Source organism: Ovis canadensis, chromosome 3 (assembly GCF_042477335.2).
Source record: "Ovis canadensis isolate MfBH-ARS-UI-01 breed Bighorn chromosome 3, ARS-UI_OviCan_v2, whole genome shotgun sequence".
In the NCBI taxonomy this organism is placed as follows: Eukaryota; Metazoa; Chordata; class Mammalia; order Artiodactyla; family Bovidae; genus Ovis; species Ovis canadensis.
The window spans coordinates 191297206-191324386 of NC_091247.1; the positions used below are offsets into that span (position 1 = coordinate 191297206).

Here is a 27181-nt window from a genome sequence, read left to right on the forward strand (position 1 = left end):
GGATTAAGTATACTGCTTTTGAAGATAAATGCACTGCCCTTCCAGAGAAGGTGAAATTTGTTTTAAATAAATACCTAGAAAGCATTTTTCTCCTGCACTGGTGGTTCCTTTACGTTTTTTAATAAGTGGAGTTAATCATTCTTTGAAATTTACAGTCAAGTGAAAGGACAAGAAAGACAGATATTGAAAACATTTTTCATAGAACCCGAGTCTGGAGGCTGCCCTTGGGGATACCAAAGGCACAGGAATGTGATTACTTTCTCTAGACATGGATGGTCTTTTAAATCGCATTACTTCTTTGGACTTTGAAAATTGCATTTCTAGTGGAGACCCAGCTCATAAATCCAAAAATGGATTTTAGATGAAAAAAGTGATCTCTTTGCCTTTTTGGAGCAGCCACGAATGTGAGGGAAAAGTAAAATTAAATCAGGCACAACCATAATTGCACTTGAAAGCTCTTGTTTTTGACTTTAGCAACTTAGAATATGAGGACATCAGTTTTATTCCTTTCAGGAAAAATATCTTTCAACTCTCTCACAGTTTAGTTATAAAGATATTTTTAAGATCTCAAATAGCACAGATTTTTTTTGAGCACATTTTCATATGTTGCTGGAGTTAATGGTAGTTAACAGTTGCTGGAGTTAATGGTAACCTGCATTTCCTGGCATTTGGAGAATCTATTAAACACCAGTCTGGGTGTCACTCCTGTTCGCTTCCCAAGCACCGTGCTTTTGTGACACTCTTCCCAGCCATCACAGTGTCTCCCTCTTGCCCAAATCTCACTGTCTTGTCTGTGAGGGTAGGATTGTCTGTTACCCACTCTTCTATCTCTGCTATAAACTTGACACGTGGGTGGTGCTACTACTTATACCCCTGGGAGACAGATGCCCAAGACCTGGGGAGGAATGAAACAAAATGCTTCTATTTAAGGAGCTCAAAGACAGCTAAACTACGGAATACAATTTAATGTGAGCAGGGTAGTAAAGAGGTAAGTGCACGTGATCTTGAGCCCAGGTTCCCTGGTATTGTTACTGTGGCCTTATCAGGTGTTGCAACCCGGTCCCCGTGGCATTTCCCATCAAAGCTCTTTAGTTAACCCTATATGAGAAAAAGTAAGTAACTTGAATGTTCTTCCTTTTAATCTTTTTAATCATCTCTGATACAGAGGTCAGTAAACAATTTCTTAGAGGCAACCAGAGAAATAATGCCCTGGCTAATCTGAAACTGCGTAACCATTTCTTTAAAATCAAGATTTTCTTCTGTTATGACCAGTGCTAGTGTTTGATACTAATGCCATCTCTGAATTTAAATGTGCTCAACAAATACTACTAGTAGTAGTAATAAGGGTAGAGGCTAACATGACAAAGTGCTACTTGCTAGGCATTGTCCTGAGGGCTTCAACTGTTTTAATCCACTTAATCTTCAGAACAACCTTCTGAAATAGGTTATTCCTTTACATTTGGCAACATAGAGGGGAAGTAAAGTCATAGAGACAGTAAATGGTGGGGTTGGGATTCCAATCCATGTGCCAAGAACTGGCAGCCCAATTCTTTTTTCTAATTTTATTGATGTACAGTTCATTTACAATGTTGTGTTAATTTCTGCTGTATAGCACAGTGATTCAGTCATGTGTGTGTGTGTGTGTGTGTGTGCGCACGCGTACGCGTGTGCTAGGTCATTTCAGTCATCTCCAATACTTTGTGACCCTATGGACTGTAGCCCACCAGGCTCCTCTGTCCATGGGGTTCTCCAGGCAAGAATACTGAAGTGGGTTGCCCAGGGGATATTCCTGACCCAGGAATCAAACCCATGTTTCTTATGTATCCTGCATTGGCAGGTGGGTTCTTTACCACTAGTGCCACCTGGGAAGCCTCTCTCTCTCTCTCTCTCTATATATATATATATATATATATATATAACATTTCCCTTTTTATATTCTTTTCCATTCTAGTTTATCATGGGATATTGAATATAGTTCTTTGTGCTATATAGTAGGACCTTGTTGTTTATCCATCCTATATATAATAGTTTGCTTCTGCTAATCCCAAACTCCCATTCCTTTCCTCCTCTCCTCCCCTACCCAGCCCCCCCTGCCTTGGCAACCAAGTCTGTTCTCAATGTCTGTGAGTCTGTATCTTTTCTGTAGTTATGCTCATTTGTATTTTATATTCCACATACTATAGTGATGTCATATGGTATTTGTCTTTCTCTTTCTGACTTACTTTGCTTGGTATGATAATCTCCAGGTCCATCCACATTGCTGCAAATGGTATTATGGTGTTATTTCATTCTTTTTGATAGCTGAGTAATATTCCACTGTATAAATACACCACATCTTCTCTATCATTCATCTGTCAATGGACATTAGGTTGTTTCCATGTCTTGACTATTGTAAATAGTGCTGCTATGAACATAGGGGTACATGTATCTTTTTGAATTATACTTTGTTTGGGTATATGCACAGGAGTGGGATTGCTGTATCATACGGCAACTCTATTTTTAGCTTTTTTGAGGCGCCTCCATATGGCAGCCCAGTTCTTAATCACTATGCTGTGCTTTCTATAGTAATTACTGAAAACTTGTGCTGAATGAATGGGCAAGTGAGTAAATATCCAATACTATTCTCTATTAATTCAATTGGGATCTTATGTAATTTGTGACTTGCCTGTCTCCATTTAACACACACACATGTACACTCACCAATTTGTGAGACCTTCAGTGGGTGATGGGGCTTCCCAGGTGGCACTAGTGCTAAAGAACCCACCTGCCAATGCAGGAGATTTAAGAGATGAATGTTTGACCCCTGGGTCAGCAAGGTCCCCTGGAGAAGGGCATGGCATCCACTCCAGTATTCTTGCCTGGAGAATTCCATGGATTCTGGAGGAGCCTGGCAGGCTAAGTCCATAGGGTGGCAAAGAGTCAGACACGACTGAAGTGACTTAATGTGCACACACACAGTGGGTGATATCTTCATCAAGTTTTTTTTTCTTCAATAGATTGAAAAGAAAAAGCTTGAGATTTTTCATTCATCTTTGAGTTTTTTTTGTTTTAGTTTGACAATTCTTTTGAGTTTAGCCATTAGAAACATGGAAATCCATTTTTGCTGGACTATGGATTCGCAGTTCAAATAAGAGAAATTTGCCAAATTTAAACCACACCTTGTTCCCTCAATTGTACTTAAGTATGTAGATTAAGAGAGATGGCATTGGTCATTCTACCAAGAGTTAAGTGTCTTTGCTTTTCTGTGTCAAATCAGATTTAGACATCTTGACTTCTTGTTCAGTACTCAGGGCATTTTGACTCACAAGCTTAAGGTGTCATGTCTGAGAAAAATGGTGCTGTCATTCCCTTTTCCTGTGTCTGTTTGAATGCTTAGTAGTAGTAACTTCTGATAAAATTATGGACAGTGTCCATGATCAGAGCACACAAAAGGAAAAGTTGCTCTGTGTTTTATGCCAAACCATTGCCTTTCACCTGACATTCATAGCAGTACTAGGGAGTGGTTTACTCGTGAGTTATTGTTAGAACCTGAGTGACTTTGAGTCATTAATTAGCCATTACCTTCTATATTATAAAAAAAAGTGTGACATGACAATCTCAGATGGTCATGGAAAATGTGCCTAAAAGCTAATTCAGAATTATTGAAGTGTGTTAAAGTGGATCATTAGAGTAGAAAACCAAAGCAACTGGAAGAAGATCTGCTGAAGCTGTGGCAATTGATGTGGGCCTTGCCACAAAGGGAGGAGTTGAAGGTGTGCCTTTGAGGGACCCTGTATTCCTATTGGAAGGATGCAGCTCAGAGATGGATAGTGGAGGGTGATAGGGAAGTAACAAATGGTTTGGTAAGCTATAGAAATATTTTTTTTTAAAAGATAGGCAAGTTCAGTTCAGTTCAGTCACTCAGTTATGTCCAACTCTTTGCGACCCCATGAATCACAGCATGCCAGGCCTCCCTGTCCATCACCAACTCCCAGAGTTCACTCAGACTCGCGTCCATCGAGTCAGTGATGCCATCCAGCCATCTCATCCTCGATCGTCCCCTTCTTCTCCTGCCCTCAATCCCTCCCAGCATCAAAGTCTTTTCCAATGAGTCAACTCTTCTCATGAGGTGGCCAAAGTACTGGAGTTTCAGCTTTAGCATCATTCCTTCCAAAGAAATCCCAGGGCTGATCTTCAGAATGGACTGGTTGGATCTCCTTGCAGTCCAAGGGACTCTCAAGAGTCTTCTCCAAACCACAGTTCAAAAGCACCAATTCTTTGGCGCTCAGCCTTCTTCACAGTCCAACTCTCACAAAGCCCTCTCATAATCAGCATCAACCTCCACACCCACTTCCTTCAAAAAATTCTCCCCTCAAAATCATACAGTATAAGGTAGGAGAGCTATCCATGCAAATGCAGCTGTTAGACAAATAGCTAGGCCTCCCATGAGTTTGAGCAAACTCCAGAAGATAGTGGAGGACAGGAAAGCCTGGTGTGCTGCAGCCCATGGGGTCCAAAGAGTCAGACACAACTTAGCCACTGAACAACCACCATAACCCTGTCTCCCAGTGAGATCACCCACCTCAGAAGACATTCCTATATGAATGGATCACCTGTTTTCATCCAGAGGGTTGCTGGGATGGAAGGCATCCCATTCAAACATCTACTTTGAGGCTTTTTCTGTAGGGCAGATCCTTTCAGATGTTCAGTTCAGTTCAGTCGCTAAGTCATGTCTGACTCTTTACGACCCCATGAACTGCAGTATGCCAGGCCTCCCTGTCCATCACCAACTCCTGGAGTCCACCAAAACCCATGTCCATTGTGTCGGTGATGCCATCCAGCCATCTCCTCCTCTATTGTCCCCTTCTCCTCCTGCCCTCAATCTTTCCCAACATCAGGGTCTTTTCAAATGAATCAGCTCTCCACATCAGGTGGCCAAAATATTGGAGTTTCAGCTTGAAAATCAGTCCCTCCAATGAACACCCAGGACTGATCTCCTTTAGGATGGACTGGGTGGATCTCCTTGCAGTTCAAAGGACTCTCAAGAGTTTTCTCCAACACCACAGTTCAAAAGCATCAATTCTTCTGTGCTCAGCCTTCTTTATAGTCCACCTCTTACATCCAAGATGTTGCTTCTTAGTAAACATCAGCTGGTTTGTGCTAAGGAACTAAACACAAGTATGATATCATTGATATCCATGCAGTTGATACTGACTTTAACTCAAAGTAAATAGTATTTGATCTTGGTGCCTATTGCATAGCAGATGTTCAGTAAGTTATTTTCTGCTTTTCCTATTTCTGTTATTCAGTTTATTGCTGATTAAAAAAAAATTCTCTCATGTATTTTTCTTTGTTCTTTTTTTAAGGAGAGATTTAAAGAAGCTGAGGAAATATACCTGGCTGGAATAAAGAAATGCCCAGACAGCTCAGACTTACACAACAACTATGGAGTTTTCCTAGTTGATACTGGTGAGATTAAAGAGAACCTGTTGAGATGAGATAATACTATCTAACAAGCTAAGTGGCAATCCACCCAAATAATGCTTCAAAAGTAGAACTCACTGGGCTTGGCAGGAATCTCTCATTGACAGTCCTGTTGTATTTGCTGTCAGCTTTCTAAATCTTCAGTCTCAGTTTGGTAAAATCTGCCCCATTCTTATAATCAGATCGTTCAGGAAAACTTCCCAGGTGGCCAGAAAGTGGCCTTGATGGTTTAATGAGTAGCTGTCTCCTTTGAATAGCATTTATACAAGTTTATAAAATCTATAATGATGAACTGTTCTCTACAATGATGCAGCAAGTGCCTCTGAATCAATTTACTGGCAAATGGTAAATACTTTTCTACAGCTGATTTAAAAGTCTCTAGAATTATTTCATCATTCCTTATGTGATACTAAGGAACTGTTCCATTATAATTGATATACTCTTATAGAACAGGTGCTATGTAAAATATACTTGCTTTGTCTCATTTAATGTAAAACTTTACTGGGCAAGGATTCTGTTTTCTTTATGATTTGCGCTCCCACATACTGTTGGCGTGTGTTGAATACTTAGGAAGGATGAAAAGATACTTGAATTTAATACAAAAACACCACTTTGTTCTCATTAACTATTAGACTACCTTCCCTGCAATCAAATTTAATTTTAATTATTTTGTCGATATGAAATGCTCAAGAGGGTTTTTATTTTCTAGGATATTTGAAGCTCTTCTGTTCCATAGGACATAAATTTACATTCTGATATACCTAGGAAACATCCCTTATTTTTGCATGTAAAACAAAATTGTTTCATGGTGCCACCTACTGGTTCCTTAGCAATATAATAATAAATTAGGTATCAAAAATTTTACAGAAAAGGAAGAAGACATCTAGACTGTTGGCCTGATCTAGCCCTCTTCCTTCAACAAAAAAATAATCCCACCCCAACTCCCAACCCCCAAATCTCACTAACTACTGTATACCTTTCCACACTCCCACTATATTCATGCTTTTTTACTGGTATTATTCTCCCTCTCACCTGTGACCTATACATAGACCCTTACACATGCAGAGGTTTTTTTTTTGGCACCTCCTGGTCAAACTTGCATTCAAAGAAGATAGACTTGGGAAGATGTCTGTGCAAGTAAACACACTATGTAGAACTTTAGACCCTTCCACAATTCATTCACTTACATATAATTTCACGAGGAAGGTTCTTTGGGGAATCTCATCATACCAGAGGGATTGATTCTAGTTCTGGCCTTTATCCTCACTTGCCCTGGGATTTTTGTTGAGTTTCTTAATTTCTTTGTACGTCTGCATCTATATCTATAAAGTGATAATATTTTTTAATATCACTTAAATCCCAAGACAGAGAAGGCAATGGCACTCCTCTCCAGTACTCTTGCCTGGAAAATCCCATGGATGGAGAAGCCTGGTAGGCTGCAGTCCATGGGGTCGCTGAGGGTCGGACACGACTGAGCGACTTCACTTTGACTTTTCACTTTCGTGCACTGGAGAAGGAAATGGCAGCCCACTCCAGGGTTCTTGCCTGGAGAATCCCAGGGACGGGGGAGCCTGGTGGGCTGCCATCTATGGGGTCACACAGAGTCGGACACGACTGAAGTGACTTAGCAGCAGTAGCAGCAAATCCCAAGAGGGAACTAAGTGCTTTCAAAAGACAGCTAAATAGGATCAAAACATCTGCAAAAATCATATGAGGTTGTTTAACTAAAAGGTTCTAAAATATATAATGCATTGGACAAATGCAAGTTGGTATTATTATTATTATTAAAGTCCCATTCAATAAATACCATCTAAATAGAAACATACTATTTAAAAAGATATTTTCAAAATACAGCAACTGCCTTATTTAAAGGAGTGTCTCAGTCACTAGGTTGCAGTAGAATAATTGTAATAGACCCTCAGAAGTTGCTTCAGGACAGTTTTCTTTCTATCATAGCACATTCTCCTTTGAATATAGTGAGAAGCAACAGTAAATAACAATCTTGTGTAAATAACAATCACTGATAATTTCAAAACATCCTATCAGCTAAGGCAATAGCCAGAAAACACTTTGATGAAAATAATATACTTAATAAAAGAAATAGGTTTTAAGTGAAAATGAATAGTGAAATGGTCCAAAGTTAGGTGGTGGCAAGAAGCCAAAATGTGTGCTAATTTACAAACTGAATAATTTGATGGTATGGCTGCAAGAAAAATTGTCATTACCAGAAGAGAAATTAAAAGAGTTCATATGTTAAAAAGAAAGAAAAAGAGTTGGTCTGTTTTATAACAAAGTCATGCTTTGCTCTTACCAACCTACCACTGGTTGCAGGCTTTCCAGAAAAGGCAGTGGCCCATTACCAACAGGCCATCAAACTTAGCCCAAGCCATCATGTGGCCATGGTGAACCTGGGGAGGCTCTACAGGTCACTGGGAGACAACAGTGTGGCTGAAGAGTGGTACAAACGGTAAAGGTCCTATTTTTCACTTTGTGAGTCACCCAAAGTCCCTGCAGTTGGCCATCAGAGTCTTAGTAATTTGGAACAGATTCTTTCAAAATACTAGCAAATTTTGCCAATGCAGGCAAAACAGATTCTCCTCTCCAGAGAACAGTACCATAAATGGTACTATGAGGATAAATGATATCCTGATAAATGACATTTTTGCCTGCTGGTTAAAATATGGTGCTAAACCAAGTTTGGAGTTTAATTCTCATTTTAGTTAGTCCATTGTTTTCTGAAGCTATGGACTTAACAACCCAAACTACAAATAGCAATTTTAAAAATGAATCTAAATGAAAAACTTGCATACATAAAAACAAGCCTATCTCGGTGAATGGAAAAGATCCTTGGGGCCCAATTTGCATATTGCTAGGTCACTAAAAAACATTCTTATAGTCAGAGGATGGCAGCATGATCTTTTTTTTTTTTTTAACATTCCTCTTGATATAAAAACAAAGACCAGGTGGGAACAGCCTCAAACCATAGACAGTGGTCCCTGAATCTAAATTTCAACCTTTGGAAATGTACCTATTAGAAGAAAAATGTCCATTTGTTTCCTCAAATTCAGTGCCCTGCAGGTAGCACGCAAAACTGAGATACTGTCACCTCTGGGAGCTCTGTATTACAACACTGGCAGATACGAAGAGGCTTTGCAGACTTACCGGGAAGCTGTGGCCCTTCAGCCTTCCCAAAGGGAACTCCGCCTGGCACTGGTGAGTAGATAGAGGAGAGAAAGAAGATGGATAAGAGAAGAAATGCATGGCATGCAATATAGGGAGCTGTAGTTAGTAAGCCTCAGAATGGGAACTAGAATGCTATACTCTATCCATTTAATGAATATTCATATTTAACCAGTGTTAGACCCATTCACCAAACACATGGACCCTAAATACACTTTTATGTTTTTTTAAAATAATTTCAAACCTACAAAATTTTGCAAAAATTCTATATAGCCTCCTGTACATTCTTTCACCCAGACTGATAAATTTTTAGCACTTTGATGCATTTATCACCTTTCAAGTATGTATGTATGTGTGTGTACATGTATATATGTGCATATTTATATATTATGTGCATATACATATTATTAATACATGTTATTTTTTTCCTGAGCGATGTGAGGTTATCGATCTCTTAATCTTTACTTCTAAATACTTCAGCATACAGTTTCTAAGAACAAGGACATTCTCTAACATAACCACAGAACAGTTAGGTATCAGATTTAGGAAAATTAATATTGACAATATTTTTTATTTCAATTTTGGGATCATTACTCTTCTTTTTCCTTAAATTTACAGTAAAACAAACTTGTTTTCTTGTTTGTTTTTTTTTCTCAACTTTATTGGGGATATATTAATAGTTAACAAATTAAAATTGTAATATATTTAAAGGGCACAATGTGATGATTTGTTGTACATATACATTGTGAAAGGATTACTGTCATCAAGTTAATTAACACATCACTCACATATTTACCTTTTGTTGTTGTTGTTGTTGTTGTTGTTGTTGTTTTTTGGTGAGAACACTTAAGTTCTATTCTCTTGGCAAACATCCATTATCCAATACAAATTTTCAAGTGTGTGTATGTGTGTGTGTGTGTGTCTGTGAGAAAGTCGCTCAGTCATGTCCATCTCTTTGCAACTCCATGGACTATACAGTCATGGAATTCTCTATGCTAGAATACTGGAGTGGGTAGCATTTCCCTTCTCCAGGGGATCTACTATAGTCACCATGTTATACATTAGACCCTCAGATCTTATTCATCTTATACTGAAGGTTTGTACCTTATTACTCTATTTCCCCTACACCCCAGTTCTGGCCAACACCATTCTGTACTCTATTTCTATGAGTTTAACTCTTTAAAGTTCCAAATATAAGTGATACCATGCTGTATTTGTTTTCTTCTGTTGGTTTACTTTATTTAGTATAATATTCTCTGGGTTCATACATGTTGTTGCAAATAGCTGTATTTCCTTCCTTTTAAGGGCTAAATATATTCCTTTGTGTGTATATAACACATTATTCTTATCCATTCATCTGTCAATGGATACTTAGGTTGTTTTCATACCTTGGCTGTTGTGAATAACACTACAATGAATATACAGCAGTACAGCTATCTCTGCTGCTGCTGCTAAGTCACTTCAGTCATGTCCAACTCCATGCCACACCACAGACAGCAGCCCGCCAGGCTCCCCCGTCCCCGGGACTCTCCCAGGCAAGAACACAGGAGTGGGATGCCATCTGCCTGTCCAATGCACGAAAGTGAAAAGAAAGCAAAGTCGCTCAGTCGTGTCCGATCCCCAGCAACCCCATGGACGCCCACCAGGCTCCCCCGTCCATGGGACCCTCCAGGCAAGAGCACTGAAGTGGGGTACACTGCCCCCTCCAACAGCTATCTCTTCAAGATAGTTATTTTGTATCACACTATCGGAGAAGGTAGTGGCACCCCACTCCAGCACTCCCACCTGGAGAATCCCATGGACGGAGGAGCCCGGTAGGCTGCGGTCCATGGGGTCACAAAGAGTCCGACACGACTGAGCGACCCCGCCCTCACTCCCCACTTTCATGCATTGGAGAAGGAAATGGCAACCCACTCCAGCATCATCGCCTAGAGAATCCCAGGGAGGCGGGAGCCTGGCGGGCTGCCGTCCAACGGAGTCGCACGGAGCCGGACACGACTGAAGTAGCATCATGGTATTTCTATTTTCAAATTATTTTGAAATCTTCATACTGTTTTTTCGTAGTGGCTACACCAGATTACATTCTTGCCAACAGTGTGCAAGGATTCTCTTTTCTGTGCAACCTCACCAGCATTTATTTCTTTTTTTTTTTTTTTTTTTTGATAATAGACATCTTACCAGGTGTTAAGTGACATCTCCCTGTGGTTTTATTTGCATTTCTCTGATGATTAGCGATGTTGAACACCTTTTCATATACCCATTGGCAATTTGTGTATCTTCTTACAAGATGTCTGTTCACGTCCTTTGTCCATCTTTGTTTTTTTTTTAATTTATTTTTTAAAATTTTTATTTTTACTTTATTTTACTTTACAATACTGTACTGGTTTTGCCATACATTGACATGAATCCACCACGGGTGTACATGCGTTCCCAAACATGAACCCCCCTCCCACCTCCCTCCCCATAACATCCCTCTGGGTCATCCCCGTGCACCAGCCCCAAGCATGCTGTATCCTGCATCAGACAGAGACTGGTGATTCGATTCTTACATGATAGTGTACATGTTTCAATGCCATTCTCCCAAATCATCTCACCCTCTCCCTCTACCTCTGAGTCCAAAAGTGTGCTATACACATCTGTGTCTTTTTGCTGTCTCGCATACAGGGTCATCATTGCCATCTTTCTGAATTCCATACATATGTGTTAGTATACTGTATTGGTGTTTTTCTTTCTGGCTTACTTCACTCTGTATAATCGGCTCCAGTTTCGTCCATCTCATCAGAACTGATTCAAATGTATTCTTTTTAATGGCTGAGTAATACTCCATTGTGTATATGTACCACAGCTTTCTTATCCATTCATCTGCTGATGGACATCTAGGTTGTTTCCATGTCCTGGCTATTATAAATAGTGCTGCGATGAACATTGGGGTACATGTGTCTCTTTCCATTCTGGTTTCCTTGGTGTGTATGCCCAGAAGTGGGATTGCTGGGTCATAAGGTAGTTCTATTTGCAATTTTTTAAGGAATCTCCACACTGTTCTCCAAAGTGTCTGTACTAGTTTGCATTCCCACCAACAGTGTAGGAGGGTTCCCTTTTCTCCACACCCTCTCCAGCATTTATTGCTTGCAGATTTTTGGATCGCAGCCATTCTGACTGGTGTGAAGTGGTACCTCATTGTGGTTTTGATTTGCATTTCTCTAATAATAAGTGATGTTGAGCATCTTTTCATGTGTTTGTTAGCCATCCGTATGTCTTCTTTGGAGAAATGTCTATTTAGTTCTTTGGCCCATTTTTTGATTGGGTCGTTTATTTTTCTGGAATTGAGCTGCATAAGTTGCTTGTATATTTTTGAGATTAGTTGTTCGTCACTTGCTTCATTTGCTATTATTTTCTCCCATTCAGAAGGCTGTCTTTTCACCTTGCTTATATTTTCCTTTGTTGTGCAGAAGCTTTTAATTTTAATTAGATCCCATTTGTTTATTTTTGCTTTTATTTCCAGAATTCTGGGAGGTGGATCATAGAGGATCCTGCTGTGATTTATGGCTGAGAGTGTTTTGCCTATGTTCTCCTCTAGGAGTTTTATAGTTTCTGATCTTACATTTAGATCTTTAATCCATTTTGAGTTTATTTTTGTGTGTGGGGTTAGAAAGTGATCTAGTTTCATTCTTTTACAAGTGGTTGACCAGTTTTCCCAGCACCACTTGTTAAAGAGATTGTCTTTACTCCATTGTATATTCTTGCCTCCTTTGTCAAAGATAGGGTGTCCATAGGTGTGTGGATTTATCTCTGGGCTTTCTATTTTGTTCCATTGATCTATATTTCTGTCTTTGTGCCAGTACCATACTGTCTTGATGACTGTGGCTTTGCAGTAGAGCCTGAAGTCAGGCAAGTTGATTCTTCCAGTTCCATTCTTCTTTCTCAAGATTGCTTTGGCTATTCGAGGTTTTTGTATTTCCATACAAATCTTGAAATTATTTGTTCTAGTTCTGTGAAAAATATGGCTGGTAGCTTGATAGGGATTGCATTGAATTTGTAAATTTCTTTGAGTAGTATACTCATTTTCACTATATTGATTCTTCCGATCCATGAACATGGTATATTTCTCCATCTATTAGTGTCCTCTTTGATTTCTTTCATCAGTGTTTTATAGTTTTCTATATATAGGTCTTTAGTTTCTTTAGGTAGATATATTCCTAAGTATTTTATTCTTTTCATTGCAATGGTGAATGGAATTGTTTCCTTAATTTCTTTTTCTACTTTCTCATTATTCGTGTATAGGAATGCAAGGGATTTCTGTGTGTTGATTTTATATCCTGCAACTTTACTATATTCATTGATGAGCTCTAGTAATTTTCTGGTGGAGTCTTCAGGGTTTTCCATGTAGAGGATCATGTCATCTGCAAACAGTGAGAGTTTTACTTCTTCTTTTCCAATTTGGATTCCTTTTATTTCTTTTTCTGCTCTGATTGCTGTGGCCAAAACTTCCAGAACCATGTTGAATAGTAGCGGTGAAAGTGGCCACCCTTGTCTTGTTCCTGACTTTAGGGGAAATGCTTTCAATTTTTCACCATTGAGGATAATGTTTGCTGTGGGTTTGTCATATAAAGCTTTTATTATGTTGAGGTATATTCCTTCTATTCCTGCTTTCTGGAGAGTTTTTATCATAAATGGATGTTGAATTTTGTCAAAGGCCTTCTCTGCATCTTTTGAGATAATCATATGGCTTTTATTTTTCAATTTGTTAATGTGGTGAATTACATTGATTGGTTTGCGAATATTGAAGAATCCTTGCATCCCTGAGATAAAGCCCACTTGGTCATGATGTATGATCTTTTTAAGATGTTGTTGGATTCTGATTGCTAGAATTTTGTTAAGGATTTTTGCATCTATGTTCATCAGTGATATTGGCCTGTAGTTTTCTTTTTTTGTAGTATCTTTGTCAGGTTTTGGTATTTGGGTGATGGTGGCCTCATAGAATGAGTTTGGAAGTTTACCTTCCTCTGCAATTTTCTGAAAAAGTTTGAGTAGGATAGGTGTTAGCTCTTCTCGAAATTTTTGGTAGAATTCAGCTGTGAAGCTGTCTGGACCTGGGCTTTTGTTTGCTGGAAGGTTTCTGATTACAGTTTCAATTTCCGTGCTTGTGATGGGTCTGTTAAGATTTTCTATTTCTTCCTGGTTCAGTTTTGGAAAATTGTACTTTTCTAAGAATTTGTCCATTTCTTCCATGTTGTCCATTTTATTGGCATATAATTGCTGATAGTAGTCTCTTATGATCTTTTGTATTTCTGTGTTGTCTGTTGTGATCTCTCCATTTTCATTTCTAATTTTATTGATTTGATTTTTCTCTCTTTGCTTCTTGATGAGTCTGGCTAATGGTTTGTCAATTTTATTTATCCTTTCAAAGAACCAGCTTTTGGCTTTGTTGATTTTTGCTATGGTCTCTTTTGTTTCTTTTGCATTTATTTCTGCCCTAATTTTTAAGATTTCTTTCCTTCTACTAACTCTGGGGTTCTCCAATTCTTCCTTTTCTAGTTGCTTTAGTTGTAGAGTTAGGTTATTTACTTGACTTTTTTCTTGTTTCTTGAGGTATGCCTGTATTGCTATGAACTTTCCTCTTAGCACTGCTTTTATAGTGTCCCACAGGTTTTGGGTTGTTGTGTTTTCATTTTCATTAGTTTCTATGCATATTTTGATTTCTTTTTTGATTTCTTCTGTGATTTGTTGGTTATTCAGAAGTGTGTTGTTCAACCTCCATATGTTGGAATTTTTAATAATTTTTCTCCTGTAATTGAGATCTAATCTTAATGCATTATGGTCAGAAAAGATGCTTGGAATGATTTCAATTTTTTTCAATTTATCAAGGTTAGATTTATGGCCCAGGATGTGATCTATCCTGGAGAAGGTCCCATGAGCATTTGAAAAAAAGGTGAAATTCATTGTTTTGGGGTGAAATGTCCTATAGATATCAATTAGGTCTAACTGGTCTAATGTATCATTTAAAGTTTGCATTTCTTTGTTAATTTTCTGTTTAGTTGATCTGTCCATAGGTGTGAGTGGGGTATTAAAGTCTCCCGCTATTATTGTGTTATTGTTAATTTCTCCTTTCATACTTGTTAGCATTTGTCTTACATATTGCAGTGCTCCTATATTGGGTGCATATATATTTATAATTGTTATATCTTCTTCTTGGATTGATCCTTTGATCATTATGTAGTGGCCTTCTTTGTCTCTTTTCACAGCCTTTGTTTTAAAGTCTATTTTATCGGAAATGAGTATTGCCACTCCTGCTTTCTTTTGGTCTCTATTTGCGTGGTATATCTTTTTCCAGCCCTTCACTTTCAGTCTGTATGTGTCCCTTGTTTTGAGGTGGGTCTCTTGTAAGCAGCATATAGAGGGGTCTTGTTTTTGTATCCATTCGGCCAATTTTTGCCTTTTGGTTGGGGCATTCAATCCATTTACGTTTAAGGTAATTATTGATAAGTATGAACCTGTTACCATTTACTTTATTATTTTGGGTTCAGGTTTATACACCCTTTTTGTGTTTCCTGTCTAGAGAATATCCTTTAGAATTCGTTGGAGAGCTGGTTTGGTGGTGCTGAATTCTCTCAGCTTTTGCTTGTCACTAAAGCTTTTGATTTCTCCTTTGTGTTTGAATGAGATCCTTGCTGGGTACAGTAATCTGGGCTGTAGGTTATTTTCTTTCATCACTTGCCATTCCCTCCTGGCCTGAAGAGTTTCTATTGAAAGATCAGCTGTTATCCTTATGGGAATCCCCTTATGTGTTATTTGTTGTTTTTCCCTTGCTGCTTTTAATATTTGTTCTTTGTGTTTGATCTTTGTTAATTTGATTAATATGTGTCCTGGGGTGTTTCGCCTGGGTTTATCCTATTTGGAACTCTCTGTGTTTCTTGGACTTGGGTGATTATTTCCTTCCCCATTTTAGGGAAGTTTTCAACTATTATCTCCTCAAGGATTTTCTCATGGTCTTTCTTTTTGTCTTCTTCTTCTGGGACTCCTATAATTCGAATGTTGGAGCATTTCATGTTGTCCTGGAGGTCTCTGAGATTGTCCTCATTTCTTTTAATTTGTTTTTCTTTTTTCCTCTCTGATTCATTTATTTCTACCATTCTATCTTCTATTTCACTAATCCTATTTTCTGCCTCTGTTATTCTACTATTTGTTGCCTCCAGAGTGTTTCTAATCTCATTTATTGCATTATTCATTATATATTGACTCTTTTTTATTTCTTCTAGGTCCTTGTTAAACCTTTCTTGCATCTTCTCAACCCTTGTCTCTAGGCTATTTATCTGTGATTCCATTTTGATTTCAAGATTTTGGATCATTTTCACTATCAATATTTGGAATTCTTTCTCAGGTAGATTCCCTACCTCTTCCTCTTTTGTTTGGTTTGGTGGGCATTTCTCCTGTTCCTTTACCTGCTGAGTATTCCTCTGTCTCTTCATCTTGGTTATATTGCTGCGTTTGGGGTGGCCTTTTTATATTCTGGTAATTTGTGGAGTTCTCTTTATTATGGAGCTTCCTCACTGTGGGTGGGGTTGTATCAGTGGCTTGTCAAGGTTTCCTGGTTAGGGAGGCTTGTGTTGGAGTTCTGGTGGGTGGAGCTGGGTTTCTTCTCTCTGGAGTGCAGTGGAGTGACCAGTAATGGGTTATGAGACGTCAAAGGTTTTGGAATAGCTTTGAGCTGCCTGTATATTGAAGCTCAGGGGTGTGTTCCTGTGTTGCTGGAGAATTTGCTTGGTATGTCTTGCTCTGGAACTTGTTGGCCCTTGGGTGGAGCTTGGTTTCAGTGTAGGTATGGAGGCATTTGATGAGCTCCTATTGCTTAATGTTCCCTGAATTCAGGAGTTCTCTGATGTTCTCAGGCTTTGGACTTAAGCCTCCTGCTTCTGGTTTTCAGTTTTATTTTTACAGTAGCCTCTAGACTTCTCCATCTATACAGCACCAATGATAAAACATCTAGGTTAAAGATGAAAAGTTTCTCCACATTGAGGGACACCCAGAGAGGTTCACTGTTTTTGAAGACAATGGTCTGCTTTTCTGGTTGCCTGATGTCCTCTGTCAGCATTCAGAAGTTGTTTTGTGGACTTTGCTCAGCGTTGAAATGTTCTTTTGAGGGATTTGTGAGGGAGAAAGTGGTCTTCCCGTCCTATTCCTCTGCCATCTTAGCCAAACTCCTGTTTTCTTGTTTTAAACACAGTGTTCTGTTGAAACCATAGGGAAAAATTTCTCTTTCACATAGTCAACTTTTTTTAAAAAGGCACAAGTCATTTCACTGAATGACTTTGATGTTCCAGCCATGCATGCACAAATGCAGGCATATAGAAACAAACAGCAGGAGACTAAAGCCTGTTATTAATAACTGTGGTAAGTCAGCCCTCTCTGTGTGTCACAAATAGATGCTGAGCACTTTGTGGGAAATGTTCCCTGAATGATTTCTTTGATAAGATGATAACCAAGTGCTATCTAAGCCAAGGTCCGTGTGGTTTTGCAGGCTCAGGTTTTGGCTGTGATGGGACAGACCAAAGAAGCTGAAAAGATGACCAGTCACATTGTGTCAGAGGAGACCGGGTGCCTTGAATGCTATCGCTTGTTGTCTGCCATCCACAGCAAGCAGGAGCAGCACGACAAGGTAGAGAGCACGCTGTTTGGAATTGTCTGTGTTCAGGGTACAAATCAGGTGTAGCTGATGACCCTCCAGCCTACACTCTCACAAGGGCGAGCAGTCTTGATCATTATTCCTTGGCACTTTTCATAGATACCTCCTTGACTGCTTAGACAACCCCTTGAAATGTTGTTTTTTTGGTTTGTTCTGGGTCTGAAGGTTTCATGTGGGGTCATCTCAGTTTGTTTTCAGCTAACTCAATAAAGGCTAACATTGGTATGTTTTATAACTTTGCATGTTCCCTCAAATATATCTTATAGAATCCTTATAACAACCCTTTAAGGCACGTCAATGGCCCTGTGTTGCAACTGTACTGTTTATCTTCATTTTTAAGTCACATAACCAGTAGATTCATGAACTGATTCGACAAAATATTTATCAAATGGGAATAAAGTGGTGTTGGGGAAAAAAAAAACACAAAAATTATTTCCCTTGTCTTCCTGGAGTTTACAGTCAAAGAGGAGACAAAGGTTGAACAAGTAATCACAAAACTAGTGCAGAATTATAGTTGTGCCCACTGATGTTGTGAAGAGCAGCATAGTCCCTAACGTGCATATCCAGGGAACCGGAATAGTCTGGGTGGTAGGGTTCTCTACAGAGTGACGTGAAGTTGAAGGTTGAATGACGGATAGGAGTTATTAAACAAAAAAGGGCAGTGAATAGCATTCCAAGCAAGAAAAGGCACATGTAAAGGCCCCAAGTCAACAACGAATGGCCCATCTGAGGGATGGGCTTGAGGAAGTAGGGGGCGTGTGAGATGTAACTGCAGAGGTTGCTGGGCACTCTATCCTAAGGCTTGGGACCAGGACAAGGGATACTGCAAGAAGCTTTGAGGCTCTAAGGAGAAGAGAAGCTTGTCAGATTTGTGTTTTGAAGGGATCTCTGGCTGCAGGGTTTGGGGTAGTGGGTGCTGGGGGCAGAGTGAGCACCAGGCCCCAAGATGAGGCTGCTGGAGTGGTCCAGATGGACATGTGGCCAGGGCAAAACATCCAACCCCAGATGTTGTTTCAATAGGATCACACAATGTTCCTGTAAAGTGATCAGGAATATTTCATTGTCACTAACATAAATAGGAAACCTGGATTATAGGGAAATTATTTGGTCAGGGCTGCATTATTCCTCAATGAGAACATCAGATAAAATAAAGAATGTGCTTTGATCATCACTCACCACACTAGCCAATATGTAAAAACAAAAAGAATGGAAGATATCATTTAAGTTAGTTCTTCTTTACCTAATCTACACTTATTGTGTCTTAATTTCCAACCTATACAGGCACTTGATGCTATAGACAAAGCTCTCAAGCTGAAACCAAAGGATCCAAAAGTTATATCTGAACTTTTTTTCACAAAAGGAAACCAACTGAGAGAGCAGAACCTCCTGGACAAAGCTTTTGAGGTATAAACACTTAATAAAATTGTTATTAAATTCATGGATTAAAATTAATATTCTCTCAATCTTTAATGAAACATATACCTTGAAAGCTAAGATCAATGGCATGTTGATAGAGTGAATTTTCTGATTAATTGACATTGTAAGTTTATTTTTTTAAATAATTGAGCCTCTGGTTTTTGACCATTAGGAGTTCTACAATACCTCCTCCTTGTTTTCTGAATTATCACCTTTAGCTTGATGTTTAAAGCATTCCACATTTTGCCCTCCAGTAAGCTTTCCCCTCTCTCTGTCTCTCTCACTCTTTCGCTCTCTGTCTGCCTTCAGCGACCCTCTGTTTCAGCTAGACTGGTGCCCCAAGGAGCTTTGGCATTCCACATGTCCTAAACACTGTCCACCCGATCCACCAGTCCCTGCGGAATCCCACTCATCTACCAACACAGGCCTGTGTCTCCCTCAGGGAGCCCTCCCTACCATCCTTTCATCCAGTGACTTGTTTCCTATGAACTCCTAAAACACTTCCTGTCTCTACCAGTCATTTGAAAGCATCATATATTGTGTTGTTAGGTGTCTCTCTCTCTCCTCCATCTCCCCATCCTCTCCTTCCTCTTCCCTCTGTGCACATGCATGAGCGCTGGTTAGCTCCCTATTTCGACTGCATTTTCCTTGTGGAAAGGACTGCTTCCTTCTGTGTTCTAAAACATACTATGTTTCATCTTAAGGATGTTCAATGTGTGTATCTTTGGAATGAAATTGATAACCCACTTTGAAATAAAAAGACATTTACAAGCATAATGAAATGTTACAGAAATGCCATATATTTTCCACAATAAAGACACAGGTTATAATTAATGAAGTCATAAAATTATGCAAAAAAGTAAAATTTCAAATGATAAGATTGTTTTTTAAAATAAATGTAAGAGGCTTTTAAAATATTATTGGAAAAGCACGTAAAGATATTTGGAGAAACTAATTTGAATGTGAATGTTAAAACAGAAATGGTGGCCTGTTTGAGCAGAAACTGAATTCTTCTCTGCCTTATGAAACTTTCAATGCTGTCTTTCTTTAATTACTTATAACTTACATGATCATTTGTAGGAGTATTTATATGGAATATATATCTGTCTGTATTTTATATATTGTATTAAAAACAAAAGTATTTTCTAGTTACTTGACTAATTGATTAAATAGTCATTATGGCTTGATTTGTGAAGAGTAGGGGTAAAGCCATTGGCCAATAATAGCAGCTACAATGTTAGTTTTTTAATGTATAATTCACATTTATTATAATCTTCACAACAATCATATAAGACATGCTCATTGTCTTCATTTTATGACTGAATGAGACTCAGAGCTTTTCTAACTTTTTCAAGGTCATACAGAGAATAAGAAATAAACATTTTATTCTGCTGAGAAAAATTAACACAAAACATACTCTTCAGTTTACTTTAGCAAATTTTTAGCAATACAGTTTCTTAACATTTGCTTCTTTCTCCTCAAACTGAAGTAGAGAAGTGATATACAGTTTCTAGTTATTTATGGATCTGTTCAGATAGATTCTTATTCAGGAAAATAGCAAGGAACATTAATATATACACATGGATACTTAGCTTTGTAATCGAAGATAGTACTCTTAGCCTTTAGTTTTATTTAAAGTGACAACTCTTAAAATCAAAGCTCAATGGTGAATATACCCTTTGATGCAAAACAACGTGCAAATGTTAAAAATGTATTTCACTGATAGGACATTGTGGTACATGTTATTCAGACAAAAAATATTTGAGAAACAAGTAACTCTCTTTAAACACTTTAAGATCTTTCACAAGGCAGAAGAAAAACAAAGGCTTTCTAATGATTAAAACTATCCTCTGGTAAAAAATTATTAGATATCATTAAAGAAATACAGAATACCAGTCCCTGCAAGAATTTAAGCATGGGCTGAATAATCAGATCAGATTTTGTGAGAGAGTTAAGCTGTTTAGGAAATGAAGATTCTATAGTTTTTTCTTGCAAAGTCCATTTACAGTGAAAAGGTCTAAGAGCACCGTTTTCTCGCAGATCAAGGCCAGTGGGAAATGATGCATGTAATAGAAATCACCTGCATGCCTGGCAGGCATCTTCAGCCTTTTTAAGTCCAGAGGTTAGCTCTCCAAGGAAATTACACATTTCAGTTTCCTCCACTTTAGAATCATCAGCTTTGAAAAAAAATAGAAATAAAGGGAACACCTGAGACCTAGACATGACTGTTCATTTTATCAACCATTTAAATTTCCACATATATAGAAAATGCTTTCCACAATCCTACAGTGTTAAAGATGGGTTCTCATTTCCCAACCTGAAGATATTTCTTATGTATTTAGAGCTATAAAGCGGCCGTGGAGTTAAATCCAGATCAAGCACAGGCTTGGATGAATATGGGTGGAATTCAGCACATCAAGGTAAGAAAATAATTCCTGTTCATGTGAACCATGTTTTCCCTTTGTGTTTTCTCTTTCTTCCCTTTAAAAGTTTGAAAAACTATTGTTAATTTCCTCTTTGAATTATTTGAATACTGAAAACATAGGTGCTTAAAAGTGTTATTAGCAGGATTTATGTTCACTTTGTATTATCTAGACATTGAATATCATGAAGCCATTTTAAAAAACAAATCTATATAAATTAGATGTCATAATTTTATCATAAAGAAAATAATACCTACTTAGGTATCATCATATAGTAGATAAAGTCTGCTGTGTGAACTAAACTAAAGTTTTGTTGGAGCTGCACTAATACAGCTTATTTTTCTGTAGCTTAACACACTGTCAAGATATAAGGTTATTATTTCTCATACTTAGTATATCTTTTATTACCTGACATATTGAAAAACATTTGTTTTCAAAGGAAGAAGCTACCTTTGAGTTAACAAATGGAAGCTGCCCTTGGCAGGAAATCAAAGATTCACAGATACTCCTTCATCCATCCATTCATTTGATAAGCATTGCTAGAGAACATCCTATGTACCAGGTACATGTCTAGGTATTGGGAACACAGCAGTGAACACAAGGCAAAAATACCTGTTCTTGTGGAGCTAACATTCTAGGAGGAGAAAACAGACAATAACTAGTATGTGTGTATATGTGTGTATTGTGTGTGTGTGTGTGCATGCTCAGTCATGTCTGTCTCTGCAACCACAGGGACTGTAGCCTGCCAGGCTCTTCTGTTCATGGGGTTCTCCAGGCAAGACTACAGAGTAGATTGCCGTTTCCTGCTCCAGGGGATTTTTCCAACCCAGGAATCAAACCCACATCTCCAGCATTGGCAGCCAGATTCTTTACCACTGTGCCACCTGGGAAACCCACATATATACATATACACATGAAATATATCAGATAATGATAAGTGCTATAGAGAATAAAAGAATGAAAGAAGATAGGAAGTGCTGGGGATAAAAGCTGCAATTTTAAATTGAGGTGGTTAGGGATGGCCTTAGCTAAAAAGTGGTGTTTCAACAAAGATCTGAAAGGAGCAAGCCACATGGCAAAAGCAGGACAGTGCACGCGCAGAGGTCCTGAGGTGTGAGTGTGTCAGTGTATCTTAAGAGCAGGCGGGAGGCAATGATAGAAATGATAGAAGCCAGGGTGGAGAGGCCACAGGGACAGATGATACAGGGCACTGAAGGAAGGGGACTGTAATGTCTTCAGCTCTTATGCCAAACAAGTTGCGATCCTTGGAGGACTTCGAGCAGAGAAATGCAATGGTCTTACGTGATTTTAAAGGATCACTCTTATTTAGCGAGCTTATTTTCAGGCTTCTCTCAAACTTTATCCTGAGAAAATAGCAAGATGGTAATTATAATTTAAACAAAGGATAAATAGGATTTATGATTAAGTGGGAACTGATCACTCCCAGAAACACAACAAAACAAAAATGTGATCCATAACTATACAGATGGAAGGGAATAATAGGATAGTTACTCTGTAGCTATAAGCCTTGATCTAACAGAGGAGCACAGGGCTTTTCAGGTGGCATTAGTGGTAAAGAATCCACCTGCCAAGGCAGGAGATGCAAGGGACACAGATTTTATTTCTGTGTTGGGAATATCACTTGGAGGAGAAAATGGCAACCCATTCCAGTGTTCTTGCCTGGGAAATCCCATGGAAAGAGGAGCCTGGATGGCTACCATCCATGGGGTCGCAAAGAGTTGGGCACGACTAAGCAACTAACACTTTCACTCAGTCCAACACATATATATAGATCAGGCACATGGCTTGGATGTGGTCATTTTGATGTCACCGTCAGGATGCAGGATTATCATCATGAGGCCTTCAAGAACAACCATTAACTTTCTGTGACCTTTGCCTTGCCAGGAAATATGTGCCTCAAGCAGTATTATCCCATTCCTGGGCCCTACTCCTTGCCTGAGTCTGGGTGAAGCTTAGGAAATACTGAGGGCTGTGGCAAGGTTGATAGTTGGAATCAAACTTTGCAAGGAGATGACAAACAGAGGGAAGGAGAGACTTGCTCATACTATTGGCAATAAAAGATTATATTTTTCTTAAAGTTCTATGTAAAATGAAATGGATGAAGCAGAAAAACTATAATACATTTGTTATTACTGGAGTTTCCCTTGTGGTTCATATGGTAAAGAAACTACCTGTAATGCAGGAGACCTGGGTTCGATTCCTGGGTTTGGAAGATACCCTGGAGAAGGGAATGGCAAAGCACTCCAACATTCTTGCCTGGAGAATTCCATGGATAGAGGAGCCTGGCGGGCTGCAGTCCATGGGGTTGAAAAGAGTTGGACGCGACTGAGTGACTAACACTTTTACTTTCATATTCAGAGCTCCGAAGAATAGTAAGGAGAGATAGGAAAGACTTCCTAAGTGATCAGTGCAAAGAAATAAAGGAAAGTAATAGAATGGGAAAGATTAGAGATCTCTTCAAGAAAATTAGAGATGCCAAGGGAACATTTCATGCAAAGATGGGCACAAAAAGGACAGAAACAGTATCAACCTAACAAAAGCAGAAGATATTAAGAAGAGGTGGCAAGAATACACAGAACTATACAAAAAAGATCTTCATGACCCAGATAACCACAATGGTATGATCACTCAACTAGAGCCAGACATCCTGGAATGCAAAGTCAAGTGGGCCTTAGGAAGCATCTCTATGAACAAAGATGGTGGAGCTGATAGAATTCCAGTTGAGCTAATTCAAATCCTGAAAGATGATGCTGTAAAAGTGCTGTGCTCAATATGCCAGCAAAATTTGGAAAACTCAGCAGTGGCCACAGGACTGGAAAAGGTCAGTTTTCATTCAGTCCCAAAGAAAGGCAATGTCAAAAGAATGTTCAAACTACCACACAATTGCACTCATCTCACACGCTAGCAAAGGAATGCTCAAAATTCTCCAAGCCAGGCTTCTAGTGTATGTGAACTGTGAAACTCCAGATATTCAAGCTGGATTTAGAAAAGGCAGAGGAACCAGAGATCAAATTGCCAGCATCCATTGGATTATAAAAAAGCAAGAGAGTTCCAGAAAAACATCTACTTTTGTTTTATTGACTACACCAAAGCCTTTGACTGTGTGGATCACAACAAACTGTGGAAAATTCTGAAAGAGACCACCTCACCTACCTTCTGAGATATCTGTATGCAGGTCAAGAAACAACAGTTAGAGCTGGACATGGAACAACAGACTGGTTCCAAATAGGGAAAGAGTAAGTCAAGGCTGTATATTGTCACTCTGCAACTTATATGCAGAGTACATCATGAGAAATGCTGGACTGGAGGAAGCACAAGCTGAAATCAAGATTGCCGGAAGAAATATCATTAACCTCAGATATGCAGATGACACCACCCTTTTGGCAGAAAGTGAAGAAGAACTAAAGAGCCTATTGATGAAAGTGAAAGAGGAGAGTGAAAAAGTTGACTTACAACTCAACATTCAGAAAACTAAGATCATGGCATCCAGTCTCATCACTTCATGGGAAATAGATGGGGAAATAATGGAAACAGTGAGAGACTTTATTTTCTTGAGCTCCAAAATCACTGCAAATGGTGACTGCAGCCATGAAATTAAAAGACACTTACTCTTTTATTGGAAAGTTATGACCAGCCTAGACAGCATGTTAAAAAGCAGAGACATTACTTCACTGACAGAAGTCCGTCTAGTCAAAGCTATGGTTTTTCCAGTAGTCATGTGTGGATGTGTGAGCTGGGCTATAAAGAAAGCTGAGCACTGAAGAATTGATGCTTTTTAACTGTGGTATTGGAGAAGACTCTTGTGAGTGCCTTGGACTGCAAGGAGATCAAACCAGTCAATCCTAAAGGAAATTAGTCCTGAATATTCATAGGAAGGACTGATGCTGAAGCTGAAGCTCCAATACTTTGGCCACCTGATGCAAAGAATTGACTCACTGGAAAAAACCCTGATGCTGGGAAAGATTGAAGGCAAGAGGAGAAGGGGAGACAGAGGACGAGATAGTTGGATGGCATCACCAACTCGATGGCCATGAGTTTGAACAAGCTCTGGGAATTGGCAATGGATAGGGAGCCCTGGCTTGCTGAAGTCCATGGGGTCACAAAGAGTCGGACATGACTGAACCACTGAAATGAACTGAACTGAACTGAATCAGAGTTGCACCAGATGGGCCATATCACCAAGTACTATTTTCAATTCTGCCTTATGGCATTAATGCATATTCTAGGATGGAACTGGCTAATAGAACTTTCTTCAGTGAAGAAAATGTTCCATGTATGTACTGTCCAAGGCAGTAGCCACTAGCCCATTGTGGCTGTCGAGCACTTAAAATGTGGTTGGTGCAGTTCAGCAACTCAATTCTTAATTATCATTAACTTAAATTTAAATAGACACAGAGGACTAGCGGCCTTCATAGTAGCTAGTACAGTTCTAGAAATTGGATAATTCAAATTCCCCACCTAGCACCTAGAAATTGGGGACGTTGAGTTAAGGGATATAACTTACTTAAAAAGGGGCTTCCAGTTTCATTAAGAAAAGAGCAATTCGAGTGAGAGAAAATAACTCTATGACTAGATTTTGTTGAAAAGACAGAGAAAGCTGATGATCTGAGATGGCGATGCCTGGTACCAGGCTGAGGCCTAAATTCAGAGAAACCTCTTGGGTAAACAATTTCAAAATCAACCACAATAAGAACACAGTCTGAGAGCAATTTGAGAGCCACAGATGTTCAGCTGTCTGCATATATGTGCTACGCTTAAGAAATGTCAAGAGACAATGTAAAGATTAAATACTTGAATTTTAAAAAATAGTCATGTAGCTAAATCCAGGTTATTTGTTCAGAATTCTGTTTAGCCTCTTATCAGAATCAGTGTTAATAATCTGAAATACTTTCATTTATGCACATGCCAGTGCCTAGATTCCCAATGTAGAATTACCTGTTCTATGATTTTTACTCTCCTTTTCACCAATATGACAAGTGAATATCATAAGAAATAGTGTTTACTCATTTACATACAAATAGTCATTTAATGGGCTTCCCAGGTAGCACTGGTGGTGAAGAACCTGACTGCCAATGCAGGAGACTTAAGAGATGCAGCTTTGATCCCTGGGATGGGAAGATCCCCTGGAGGAGGGCATGGCAACCCACTCCAGTATTCTTACCTGGAAAATCCCATGGACATAGGAGACTGGCAAGCTACAGTCCCTAGAGATGCAAAGAGTCAGACACGACTAAAGCAACTTAACACAAATACACACAGTCATTTAATAATAACAGTAATGATGGCATCAGATTGAGTGCTCATTATATGGCAGGCAGGTGTCTAAGGTCCTGACACTCGGGAGGTAGTTCATTTAAGCATTCAATGAATACTGATATTGCTACATAGTACTTTTATTCTGCTGCCTGCTGCTGCTGCCAAGTCGCTTCAGTCGTGTCCAGCTCTGCGCGACCCCATAGACGGCAGCCCTCCAGGCTCCACCGTCCCTGGGATTCTCCAGGCAAGAACTCTGGAGTGGGTTACTTTTATTCTAAGAGGTACTATTTTAAGTTGTAATGAAAATTTAGAGACTAACTGGTCTTTATCCACATGGAGCTATAACTGAGAATAAAATGGAACAAATTCATGGTTTTTTAGAATGAAGAGATCTCTACTGATCTTACTGAGTCAACCATACAGAAGGAATACATTTAGTGGCAGAAAAGAATCTGGGAACAAAGTTAATAATTCTGACTTGTTGTCAGGGACCTTCTGGGACCAGGCACATGTGGTTGCCAGTTAAACTGAAATATTTAATTTATTCAAAAACGAAACAGATGGGGACCAATAGAGGGCGGAGACAGGGGTCTTTTACAGATCTGGAGCAACATGCCTTCCCTCCTGCCTTTAGAGTATCCAGCAGATATATATATGGTCACACACCTTGAGTATGGGATAAATTTGACTCCATATTATTTATTATCAGTTCTTTTCATTTTATAAAAGCATATTTGCACTA

General features: G+C 39.0%; 1 protein-coding gene across 2 annotated transcripts in view; it reads left to right on the forward strand.

Annotated features, from left to right (window-relative positions):
* The window catches only part of TMTC1 (transmembrane O-mannosyltransferase targeting cadherins 1), a 337062-nt gene that overhangs the window by 308212 nt on the left and 1669 nt on the right, over nt 1-27181 (forward strand). For both annotated transcript variants that reach the window (XM_069585452.1, XM_069585453.1), the window contains 6 exons: nt 5346-5448; nt 7795-7930; nt 8532-8676; nt 17159-17296; nt 18605-18727; nt 21082-21159. In XM_069585452.1, the coding sequence (XP_069441553.1) occupies nt 5346-5448; nt 7795-7930; nt 8532-8676; nt 17159-17296; nt 18605-18727; nt 21082-21159 (723 nt within the window). The remainder of the gene's footprint in view (nt 1-5345; nt 5449-7794; nt 7931-8531; nt 8677-17158; nt 17297-18604; nt 18728-21081; nt 21160-27181) is intronic.